Below are 12,425 nucleotides of genomic sequence, written 5' to 3'. Positions count from 1 at the left end.
CCGTCACTCTGCTGCTGTTAAATATTTGCCTCCCTCCTTTTTAGTCTCCCTGTTAGGGAAAATATGTCTCCTTCCCAAAAGAAAGTCTCTTTTGCAGATGTTTTGCCAGGGAGAAGAGGGAAAACAACCTTTTTTGAAAAAGATTATTTAATCATTTTTTCGATACAAACAACAACCGCGAAAGACACATACAACAAAAATCATAATAAGAATAATAACACAATTTTACAATTCAGATTTGAATACACTGATATACTACACCTTTTAAACAATATTTTCCCACCTCTCTCTCCTCCCTCCACTTCCCACTACTATCCGCCTTATCGCTTAATTCGTTCATATGTAGCTAATCTGTCCATATTATCAATCCTTGTGCTCAGTGGAATCTTTTGCGGCTCTTCCAATTCATCAAAACAAGTTTTTTTATACCATGGTACATCCATTTATTTATTTTTTGACCCCTTGAATTCTCCCATGTTTCCTGAATATAATTTAGAATTAAATTCAATTCCCCTAAATAACTATTTTTTTTATTACTCTTGCTATAAATATCATCGTCTCACACCAAAATGAGTGAAAACAAGCTTGAGCTCCAGTCCAATGTATTGTTGCAAAAGTCTGCTGCCTGCCCCTCTCTCTGCCCAGTTGAGGCAAGAGCCCATGGGACCCCAGGCACCCAAAGAGGGTCTGTGTTCCTTTGGAGAATGGAAGACACAGCAGAGGCTGCTGTAGCTTTAAGAAATAGGGTTTATTCACCCATTTACACCTTCAGTCTACATAGAGGGAGTCCAAGCTCAATAGGAAAAGAGAGTAAAGCTCAAGAGGATTGTCTTATATACTCTGTTTGCGGCTGGTGATGAAGGCATTTCTGGGACTCCTTGCATTCAAGGAGACCCCAACTATAGTCGCCGGATAAGTTTTGGTATGTTGCTCTCTGTCCTGGTCACAGGACCTTTGGGACCAGTGTTGAAGGCTGCTGAGTAGGCTGTAGCTCTGGATCAACTGGCAGCATTGAGAGATCTTCAATGGGTCTTTCCCCTGAGGGACCCTCAGTGAATTCCTCAGCAGGGGCTCCTGGAGATGTGCCTGACCTCTCATGCAATGTTCAATCTCTGAAGGATCTGTTTCTGAGACTGTACAAGAAGTGAGAGAAGGGAAGCATTTTCTGGATAGCGTGGAACAGCTTGAGAATTCCTCCTTCCCTGAGTCAACCTGCAGGGTTGGTCTGTGGGATTCAGTGTTCAATCTGCATTGGAGAGAAAATATGACAGGAGGAACTCTGGGGATGAAACTCCTCAAACAATTTCTGGGCTTTTGGGCCCACCGAAACCCTGGAGAAAATTAGTCCTGTCCAAGTCCAGCAGTCTCCAAGAAAGGATACTAATTGGCCTAAAAGCAGGTATAATAATAATAATAATAATAATAATAATAATAATAATAATAAATTTTATTTATACCCCGCCCTCTCCAGCCAAAGCTGGGCTCAGGGCGGCTAACAACAATCAAAATAATCCAACATTCTAAAAACCTTTCATTATAAAAATTAATTAAAATCAAATTGATGGCAACCATTAAGCAAGATTCTGTGCAGATTGCCAGAGGAGGGCGTCAGGCTGCGCCCTGACCAAAGGCCTGGTGAAACAGCTCTGTCTTACAGGCCCTGCGGAAAGATGTCAGGTACCGCAGGGCCCTAGTCTCTTGTGACAGAGCGTTCCACCATATTGGAGCCACAGCCGAGAAAGCCCTGGCTCTAGTTGAGGCCAGCCTAACCTCTCTGAGGCCTGGGACCTTCAGGATGTTTTTATTTGCAGACCGTAGGTTTCTCTGTGGGACATACATCTTCCCTGTACCTCTGTTCCAGCCTCTATTGGTAGCTTTTTAGTTCCACAGGCTCCTGGAGAACTTGCCATAACTCAGTCCATTAGAGAGTGGATGACAAAAGTATGTCATTTCCACTCTCCTGCACTCAGTTATTATAGAGGGGTATAGAGGCAAACTGGTTGCCGTTGTACAGCAGAACACATTTCAGTGATCGCTTGCTGCTGTCAATGAACAGTCTCCAATCTTTGCGTTCATACTGTGGCACTCCAAGCCCCATTAACTTAGTTTTGATGCCCCAACTTTATGCTTTGCCGCACCAATTTATGGAAGATTTCAAGGTTTTATGACTTCAAACTGATCCCTTTTCGACATAATCACCCAGAACTATCGGACCTGAATACTTCTTGTCATTAAAATAATCATTTCCAATCAAAACAATTATTCGACATGGCATTTTACCCCCACCAACTTCTTCTAAAATGCTCCACACAAGCGTACATGCGACCAAAAAGATAAAAAAATGACATGTGGCCATAGCTCAAAAACTTGACCTGATTGAGCAAAACCAACATGATTTTTGGATTCAGCGCATCAGATTCACCCTAAATCAACTGAAAAAACGCAGGCAACAAATTTGTTGTTGACCAGAGTTATCAATGATAAAATTAGTATTTTGGGAAGAGTCCAGAACAGCTGGTGAGGGGAGAACGCAATCTTGTTGGGTTCACTGGGGGAAGGATTTGGGCAGCAGAGCCCTGCGGTCAGAGGGCTGAGTTCTCTATTCACTAGCTGGCGAGGGGAGGGTTCAATTCTGTTCACTTTAACAGGGCATGGATGTTCCATTGATGGGAACAGGATCATTGCACAAGCTGCCTGCAACATAAACCCAGAAGGAGGTGGAGGAGGAAGTGGGGAATACCCTGCCTTGGCCAGAAAAGGAATCTAGTCTCAGCAACTGACTGGAGCAGTGAAGGCTGAACTAAGAGAGCCCAGACTGCTGTGACCCTGTAATTGCTTAATAAATCTGAAAGTAATAAAGCTGCCAGTGTGCTGTGTCTTGTGTGGGAGAGACGTAATAAACCTGACAGAAAATACAAGAACGTCCTATAACTACAGTAACTTCTCCAGTAGTACAGTCTTACTAAGTTTCTTATGCAGCACACAGCACACAAGCAATACGTTTATTTATGTATTGTCAATATAAAGTAGCCTCTCCACAGAAATTCTTAGGTTGTGGGTGGAATAAACTATATACTCTGTTTAATTTCATAAGGGAAAAGAACGGAAGCCAAGTCTCGCCAATAGTGTCTGTCTTTGAAGTTCTTTAATTAGCTGTCTATGGGAAGTAAGGAGTTCTAATAGAGCCACATTTCAAATGTTATTTACTCAGTTTTCACTGGGGAATCTCTATAGGGTGTTTCCTGTATCAGGCTATTGTAAATCGGGCTGCTGATAATAATAAAAATAGAAAGTCTCTGCATTTAACGTTATCGTTTAAATTTGAGTCTAATGATAACAAGGCAAGAGCTGATGTGGCTGGAGGGGATTGCTGCATAATTTTGGGGAAAGTGTGAAACACCTTTTCCCAAAGGGAGTAGACCAATGTGCAACTCCGTCATGCATGAAAATGAGCCCCTCTCTCCGCAGCCTTTCCATCATAAGAGAGAGATGCTAGTGTTTATAGACAATTTTAAGAGAAGCCTCCTGCAGACAACCAGAGATAGTTCGTAGGGACGGGCTGTTGCTGTTGTTTCTTTAAGAATAACAGATGGCAACATTACTAATAATAATGTAAGTAATAAATGCCTCCCCAATGTATCACATGATTTCATTGGTAGATAAAAACAATCTCCCCATCATTACTTTGCACACCAATTATCTCACCTCATCACCATCTTCTGGATGGCTCCTGAGCTCCGGATACTCTCCTCTTTCTCTTGCATCACAGAACAAACAGCTGTGGAGTGCAAAAAGAGACACATTATTGAGTTCATGGCACTGACCAGTCTCTGCCTCTCAGGATAAGCAAAATCAAGGTAGAGGTATATTTGGCAGGAAGCCCCCATCTCAGGAGAGATGGGAAGATCAATAGAGTTGGTCCTACCTCTTCTATGTCTTTTTAATCTCATCTTCCAGCACATCACCATCACCAATATTACCAGAAGAACTATGACAGAAGAGATAAGCCATGGACTCCAACTCAAGGGTCCAAACTGTCCACCTGCAATGAAAAATAAGAGTTTCTCAAAACTCTAATAACAATCGTCAGAGTGACTGACTCTCATAGACCTTCCTGGTTTCTAATCCCTTTCTGTCCCACTTAAAGAAAACACACATGAATCTGAATCATATTAACGTATACTACTTTACTATCAGATTCATTCAGGTTTACAGAGTTGTTCCTGAAGGCAGGCTTAGGTTACATAACAGAGAAAATATACTAGATAGGAGTGAGTCATGAGAAGACTGCATCCGAGCAGTTACCAGTTAACACTCCTAGCAGCAACCGACCAACCAACCAACCAACCGACAAAACTGCCTGCCTCATAGAGACAGTTAGTCCTCTTGGAATGTTGGACTTGACTGACAGCTTTATATCCCACACAATGAACAATAAGCGTTTCTCAAAACATACTCTAATAGCAATCGCCAGAATGAGTCTCATATAGTCATAGAATTGTCGAGTTGGAAGGGACAACTAGAGCCATCTAGTCCATCCCCCTGCCTTGCAGGAATCTTTGGCCCAAGGTGTGGCTTGAACCCATGATCCCAAGATTCAGAGCCTCATGCTCACACCTGGCTGAGAGCAGTAGAATAAATAACAAGAGATAAGCAAGTGTTGCTAATCTTTCCCATTCATATTGAAATGATTAGGGCTGTGAATGCCCTGTCAGACACACTTGACTGCTCTGAATTCATTCCTTAAGGCAGGAAAAGGAGAAGATGGGGGCAGCAGCAGCAATTCACAGAATCAGATCAGTCTTCAAGGAGCTCTTTGTATGCTCCATTTCTGCTCACAAGCATGTGAAGAGTAGCATTTATTAATTCAAACACATCTCCTCAAATCTCTCATGTTAAGGGCCAGTCTTCATACTCACCACCACAAGCACATCCTCTGCATAATGAATGAAAGGATGTATTGCTCACCTTCATCACTCTGGCAGATGTTGAGCAAGTCAAATGAGGCTTCCTTTTGATCAACAGGATTGCTGACCAGACAGGTGAATTTGGAGTCGAAAGAACTGTTCCAGAAGAAGACTTGGAGCTCCCGGCCATTGTCAGAAACCTGGTACTGATTCACACTCTTTCCTAAGGCCCTGTGCGGATCCCCTGTTTCCCAGGAGATACTGAGCTCTACCCTTCCAGGAGTGTGGCATTGCAAGGTCACATTACATCCACCTGGAGTCTTGGAATCCACTTGGTGGTGTATCTGTGGTGTTGGCACTGGCTCTGTGGAACACAAATGAATTAGCATAAGGTTTGGGTCCCACCCCTCCCAGTGCTTATGCAAAATGGTGCTGATCCCATTCCATGAGCCAAACATTGAAAGCAATAACTTACCATAGACTGTGAGACTGAAACTCTGTTCTTGAAACTGTGCCTTCGTAAACCAGATGCGAGTATTGTAGATTCCACCATCATCCAACTCCAGGTCTTTGATCCTCAGTGTTGTCTCGTCCACCATGTCTAGCCGTTGTCCAAACCGGCCAGTGGGACTTGGATGATCTCGGTTCCGATGACTGAATTCCCCTAGCCAATAGCCCAGGTCACGCTTTAGGGGGCGGAAGTCCCATTCCATACTCTCTACTGTTATTCCTTGAGATACATTGGCAGGAAACAAGACTGATCCTCCCAGGATTCCCTTCACTTGATGTGTTGGAGTCCAAACTGCATGGCTTAAAGTTTCTAGTAAGGGGGTGGTGGTGGGGGAGGAGATACAAAGAAAGGGGAAAATTAGTATCATTATTGTTTTTAGCTCCATCATGAGTTCCCAGAGCAGGTCATAGCAATTTAAAATGCAGTCTTAAAATGTAATAAGGAGGGTCCTAACAATTATTCTGCAAAGGACTTTCGGTTTTGCCGCCATGGTGAACAGCAGTTCCAATGATAGCGAACCCCAGGCATGCAGCCAATTAAGGATAATTTGAGAGCAATTATCCTCGCAATTCCCCCTTCTCCAGGGTCGGGGGATGGGGAGAGCTCTCACTCACAGATTGTCTGATACCTGCCTCCTGCTCCTCCTACAGAATGCAGGGGGGAGGGGACGCTGAGTGCCTAGCACTGCATGCATCGGAAACTCTCTAACGCTGTCACCATGAGCAGATATTCTTCTGTTTTTTAAGGTATATCAGAATTCAGACTTAAGAAACAGGCATCTTCTGGAAGAAGGAGGCGAGTTAACCTGCTAAATGAATCAGCCACTGAGTGCTAAGGTCTCAATCCGGAGAAAATTTTCATTGTGTTTGGATTGGTATGTGGTGGAGAGAAGCCTTTGCTTTCTCTTTTATGTATTCACTATGCTGTTTTATTATTTGGCAGCTCTTCACTGAAGAAGAAAATTATCTTCTAATGGATTGTGATTATTAATGGATTGCAATTATTAATGGACTGCAAGAGGGAATCAATAAGAACTTTGTATTGCTTATCGATTAATTGAAAGAATGGAACTGTCTGGGAAATATTGGGATGTTCTGTGGCAACACCCTCCTATGGAGGACTTGAACTTTGATATATTAGAGTGTTGTTGAGGTAACAGCTTGTTATTGAATGGGAAACAATTCAAAAGCTGGAAATCAGCCCGGAGTAATGGCCAGATGCCAGACGCCAGACCACTTTCGTTTTTAAGAGAAGCAAGATGGTGAAAGGTCACTATGCAGTAATATTGAGTCCTTGGAGTGTGTGTGGGGGGGGGGATGCCAAAAATGATTGATTGCAACAAGAAAGGAAGATTGAATGTTAAAAACAACAACAATTCCACACAGAGTTACCAGATATAAGCTCCTCTTCCAAATTAAAGGATATGGAACAGTTACCGTAATTTTCGCTCTATAACACACAGATTTTTTTCTCCTAAAAAGTAAGGGGAAATGTCTGTGCGTGTTATTGAGCGAATGTGTGGTCCCTGGAGCTGACTCGCTTGAGCGCAGAGGCAAAAATCAGGCAAAAATAAGATCGGGCGGGCGGAGGGAAGGCGGAAGCTGCTGCTTTCCTGCATTCTGCCCACCCGCTTCTGTTTCTGTTGCTGCCTTTGCTCAAACTCAACAAAGAGCAGGGAATCCCCTGCCCTCCTGGCAAGCAGAGGGTTAAGGAAAGGATCGAGTCCTTCCTTCTAATTCTTTCCTAGTCACACTGCGTGCATGCTCCAGCCCACCACATCCTCCTCTCCGTGCTCTAGGGACTCACAGGCAGCCGAAAAACATGCAGGTGGGAGAGAGGGGGGGGCTGGCTTGGGGGGGGGGACTTTTGCCTTCCTTTCCTCCCTCCCATTAAACCCCTCCCTTGCGTTCTTAGCCAGCTGCTTTTCCGCACACCCCTCTCGTGCTCCTTGTCCCTTCTGTGTCCCCCCCCCCCCCATTTAAAACATGGTGACAAAGCACGGATCCACATGGATTCTCAGGATTTTTGCATTGGGCTACCCCAAACTCACCGTCAAATCACATGTCTGTGGCCACAGCATGAAGCACAAAAATGATACATCCACCGTTTCATTCAGAATTTTTTTCTTCTTGTTTTCCTCCTCTAAAAACTATGTGAGTGTTATGGTCAGATGTGTGTTATAGAGCGAAAAATACGGTAAATCCAAATGAAAGTCAACACACCAGTGGCTGTTAAAATAAAGGATCAACATCGGAAATATATTATTTGGATCAAATAGGTGGATTGGAGTGGGAACAAGGAATCAACATCTCCTAAAAATCTCCTGAAATCGGAACATGGGAAGTCAACCAAAATGTTTAATTTGGAATCTGACAATTGACTTTTTAAAATTATTATTATTTGGTATTGTAATTATGTGGTCTATGTTGGATTGTTATTAATGAAAAAGTAATAAAATAAATATTATAAAAAATAAAATAAAAATTCTATTGCAGGTGTCAATGGCAGGGTAAAGAGGTGACTCTTCAGCATATAATGGAAACTCTACACTAAAGGTGCCGGGTGCAACTCTGTGGGGAGGGACACCTACAGTTTAGCAGCCTGTCACAAAGAAAGTCCTCTCCTGGGCTGGCACTTCCCCAACTGTTTGAGGGAGGTGAAACTACGAAGAGTGTCCCTAGTTTTAACAGCTGAGATGGACTATGGGGAAGAAAGTAGTCTCTCAGATATTTGGGACCAAAATCCAAGAAAGTTTACAACATCCAAGATTAATCTTAACTGTTGCTGAATTGTACACTGAGCCACTTGGAACTGCCCAACTCTCTCTAGTTAAACATTTACTGCATTCCCCTAGCTGTCATAGCAATGTGGCCCTTTAGTGTAAGAGAAGTTGTCACAAGTCCAAAATTACATTCCAAGACCTGGTGTTCAGGAACTGGGATCCAGAAAAACTCAGACAGAAGATTGGCCCAGAATATTTTTTTTTTTAAAGTATATAGTTTTGAAATAAAATAGTGTGAAGTCTGAACGTCATCTGTATCTAAAGCAATCAATTAAACACTAAAAACTTTTCAAAGCTGCCCACTGGTCAAATTTGGGGAACATCTGTTTTGGGGAAGATCTGCCCATTGGTCAAATTTGGGGGAAGCTGACTCTGTTCCACCAAGATCCGCAGTTGCCTTTTCCTGCTCATTGTTTGGCTCCTCTAATTCTCTTTTTGCTCTAAACTGATATTTATTTTGTATTGGTGAATAACTGACACATCACAGGAAAATATCCCGCAGGAAAACATTTCTGCCCTAGAGATGAGGTCAACCTGCAGTCAGCATGTCCTGTGCTTTTATTCCATTCCACCCACACCTTTAGGGGAGATGATCACCACCATCATTCATGCAGAATGTCCTCCCAATTTCAGCTCAGTAACAAATATCACACATACAATTGAACTCTCAAAAGCGTTCTGTTGGAGCTTCCTTTGAAGCCAGCCAGGGTGTTCTGGGAGGGGTCCAGCTGGGGAGAGGAGGCCCTGTGTGCTAGCAACCAATATTGCCAATAATTTCTGTCTTCATAACAATGCATATAGTTGGGTTACTTGTGGTTTTTGAGTGAGAGAGAGAGAAAGAAAGCAGTGAAGTCCTTACCCAAGGAAGAGTAGAGCAATAGTCTGAAGAAGAGGCCTTCTGTGAGAAAAATCCTCCATCGTATCTCTCCAGAGGTGCAGAGAGCCATGGGCGGCAGTGAGGCACCAGAATGCAGTGGCGTAGCATGGGTTGTCAGCACCCAGGGCAAGGCAAGTAATTTGCGCCCCCTAACCCGGGGCAAGGCAAGTAATTTGCGCCCCCTAACCCCTAACCTGCCGCTGCTGCCAGCTTCTTCTTGCTACTGCCTGGTCTGGTCTGGTGTGGTTCTCTCCTGCGCTCAGCGCTGCGCTGGGCGGCGGCTTCACTGTCCCTCCCCCAGACAGTCCCTCGCTCTCTCTCCACACCGCACCGCACGCCTGGCACCCTCCCTTCCACAGTGGGCGGCGACCCGGCGGCTCGGATCGGATTCGCACAGTCAGCACTGCAGTGAGAGAGAGTGAGTGAGCCAGGTAGGGGCAGAGAGCTGCGAGTGCGAGCGCCCTCCCCCAGATGTTGCGCCCAGTGCGGCCGGCCCCCCCTGCACCCCCCACGCTACGCCACTGCCAGAATGCCCCTTTCTTGGACTCACCAATGGGGAGACTTGTGCCTGTTGAGCTCAGGTCCTGCTTATGGGCATTGAGGCATCTGTTTCACCACCATGAGGCGAACAGCTTCATTTGTCTGCACAGGATAGGTGCTCTAAAATAAGCCGGTTCATCCATTTTATAAGCGTAGCCTGAGTACAGAGTTTTTCACAAGAGTTGTGAACTTTCGAACACAACAGTCATCTCCATCCGTCTTCTCGCTTCCCAGCAGATCAGATCCTCCTCTTTATACCAGCAGTGCTATCTGTGCTCTTTGTTCCTCCCCACATAAACCAGGAAGGATCAGAGAAGGACTTTGTTACAAGTACAAAAGTAATTCCAAGCAAGAATCAGGGGAGGAAGGAGGAGGAGTGTGTGAACTCAGGGTGCTTCCTGGTGTGTTATACACCTGCCTGTTAAAGGTTTCTGTTAAGAATAGTTGTTTGATTCTCACCATCATTTGGAGATCACCAACCTTTCAGAGTCCTGCAGCTAAACCCTTGCAAAGAAGAGAAAAGGTTGCAATCTGCAGCAACACATCACAGCAGTATAGGCTGTTCCCTGTCTGCCTGTCCTTAACCATTCCCCACCTGTTTTCCTTTTTTACTTTCTACTGGCCTCCCACTTGACCCTTCCTCCTTAGTATCTGTGTTTCTCTTGCAGCTCTCAGTAGGGCAGGCAGTGAGAGGACTAGAATTAGTTGGTTCTACCCAGTGCTTTTTTCCTTAAAAAATGCTTAGGGGTACTCTCATTTTGACTCAAAATAATCACATTTTTATAGTTCAAATCACGAAAAATAAACACAGTAACTGAACAAGAGTACAAAGATTCACAAAAGGTTTATGGGTATGCGTACCCCTTAGTCCCCCCCAGGGGAAAAAAAGCACTGACTCTACCTATCAGAGCCTATAGACCCACCTACAGTTGGGTTCTCTATCTTTCGCTTTCGTCTGATGCGCAGATTGTTCTATGAACTGAGCTCAATTAACAAAGGTCACTCTGACATTGCCCCACCTCACGAGGAACTGGGTGCTAGTAACCAAGATCAGTTGTCTCAGATACTTCCCTCTTGATTGGGATTGATTGAGTTTATCTATATGTGTCCCTTCCACAATGGGCTCTGCCCAAGCTGGCTCACAGCAAACATTCAAACTTCAAAAGGCAGAGCATTGGAAGTAGAAATGTATGAAATATGGAATAAGACAGTAAATATCCCCCCCACAAAAAAATCCAGGCTTAAGTACATAAATACAAAGCAACGCAAGAGTTAACTGAGAATAACTGGCTTAAATACAGTTCAGAGGGGATGGGATGATGGCATACAACTGGCTCCCATATCCTTCTCCAGACCTTTCTAGGACCCTTCCTCTGGCTGGCTCATTGAGCTGCCAGTCTCCCTGGGGCTTCTCCTCCATGTCCCCAGACTCATCTGGCCAGTGCCTCCACCCCCTTGGGTCCCTGAACAACCACCATGATTGTTTGGGCCAGAATGAGAAAGCTGTGGTGGAAAGGGGGAAAGGCCTAGTGGGATGATGGCTCTTGTCAGTGGAATGTGAGCCCCCAGCAGGTGCCAAAACACATTGACCCTAAGATTGGGGGGGGGGGTGTTTCAGGGGGAAGGCATATTCTTTAGATGAGCTCAGCATTGTCAGTTTCTTTCCCCTTCATGACCAAGCAAAATTATAGCTTTTCACCCTCTGCATCCAGGTTTTCTTTGCAAGGACTTACCCAGGGAAGAGAAGATCAATGGACCAAAGGAGAGAAGGATCATGAGGCTCCTGCTCACAAAATTCATGAATATTTCTGGCCAGGAATACAGGGAGCCTCAGGTGTGGCTTCTGCTGGTGGAGAGTTGATTTGCCCACAGGCTTCTGCTTTTATTCCCAGGCATAAGAAATGCTGCAGGTCACTCCCCCTAAACTTATTTTATGAGGGAAACCTTGCAAAGCAATTGAGGCAGTGAAGCTAAAAATAGGAAACGCTCACATGGGGCCCACAGAGAAATTCAAAACTTCTGTAATTCAGTTGCAGTTCATATTTTCACCACTATGACTGCATACAGTGGTACCTTGGGTTACATACACTTCAGGTTACATACGCTTCAGGTTACAGACTCCACTAACCCAGAAATAGTACCTCGGGTTAAGAACTTTGCTTCAGGATGAGAACAGAAATTGTTCTCCGGCGGCACAGCAGCAGCAGGAGACCCCATAAGCTAAAATGGTGCTTCAGGTTAAGAACAGTTTCAGGTTAAGAATGGACCTCCGGAACAGATTAAGTTCTTAACCCGAGGTACCTCTGTATTGATGTATTAACTTTTCTGTATCTATGTTTAGCAACACCTTGTTACTTTTACCACTTAGTTTGGCTCATAGAATCATTTAATGGTAGAATTGGAAGGACTCCCAAGGGTCATCTAGTCCAACCCCCTTCAATGCAGGAATCTCAGCTAAACCATTCATGAAAGATGAAATCCACACTTGTCTGAATTTTGCTTTGCTGTTCAGCAGCGATTAATATGTACAGACATGCATGTACAAATAAAATATGTGCACATCAGAGCATGGATGTTTTGTATGTATAAATCATAAAGTGTGCAAAGCAATACAAAGATTAGTGAAAATAAAACAAAATGTGTTAAATTAAGTAAAATTCCTTTGCTAAAATGGAGGGGAGGGGAGATGGGACCCTGTGGACACCAGGGAAGGTCTCTGTAGGCAAATGTGCTTCCAGGGTCTCTAGCCCAGCTTATTTTGAGAGGTTCAGGGGGAGAGCAAGCCACTCTGGGGTGGATATGGGTGGT

At 44.3% G+C, this 12,425-nt stretch overlaps 3 protein-coding genes across 4 annotated transcripts in view; all 3 read right to left on the bottom strand.

Annotated features, from left to right (window-relative positions):
- LOC310666072 (uncharacterized protein) overlaps positions 1 to 12,425 on the bottom strand; it is a 1,539,811-nt gene that overhangs the window by 200,791 nt on the left and 1,326,595 nt on the right. The window lies entirely within an intron of this gene.
- LOC310666006 (uncharacterized protein) overlaps positions 1 to 12,425 on the bottom strand; it is a 127,394-nt gene that overhangs the window by 846 nt on the left and 114,123 nt on the right. Inside the window, exons 16-17 of the mRNA XM_083416417.1 lie at positions 3,706 to 3,778; positions 814 to 1,246 (exon numbers count right to left, since the gene is read on the bottom strand). Coding sequence (XP_083272543.1) covers positions 832 to 1,246; positions 3,706 to 3,778 — 488 coding nt within the window. The 3' untranslated portion in view covers positions 814 to 831. The remainder of the gene's footprint in view (positions 1 to 813; positions 1,247 to 3,705; positions 3,779 to 12,425) is intronic.
- Positions 4,566 to 9,166, bottom strand: LOC310666161 (T-lymphocyte surface antigen Ly-9-like). Its single transcript, XM_083416826.1, has 4 exons — positions 9,060 to 9,166; positions 5,383 to 5,727; positions 4,969 to 5,271; positions 4,566 to 4,831 (listed from the first exon to the last, which is right to left on the bottom strand). Exons 1-4 carry the CDS (start codon positions 9,145 to 9,147, stop codon positions 4,785 to 4,787), a joined length of 783 nt encoding a protein of 260 aa, XP_083272952.1. The 5' UTR covers positions 9,148 to 9,166; the 3' UTR covers positions 4,566 to 4,784.

The sequence above is a fragment of the Podarcis tiliguerta genome (genome assembly GCF_965153285.1).
Source record: "Podarcis tiliguerta genome assembly, chromosome: 16".
NCBI classification, from domain to species: domain Eukaryota; kingdom Metazoa; phylum Chordata; class Lepidosauria; order Squamata; family Lacertidae; genus Podarcis; species Podarcis tiliguerta.
The sequence above is the reverse complement of the archived record's forward strand: the minus strand, read 5'-3'. Positions and strand labels throughout refer to the sequence as shown.

Bases quoted from the DNA above. Each gene is read 5' to 3' on its own strand.
- LOC310666161 (XM_083416826.1), bottom strand. From the start codon at position 9,147: ATGGCTCTCTGCACCTCTGGAGAGATACGATGGAGGATTTTTCTCACA. The intron at 5,728-9,059 runs GTAAGGACTTCA...CCCCCTTACTAG, and splicing joins ATTGCTCTACTCTTCCTTGG to AAACTTTAAGCCATGCAGTT. The intron at 5,272-5,382 runs GTAAGTTATTGC...TGTGTTCCACAG, and splicing joins TTTCAGTCTCACAGTCTATG to AGCCAGTGCCAACACCACAG.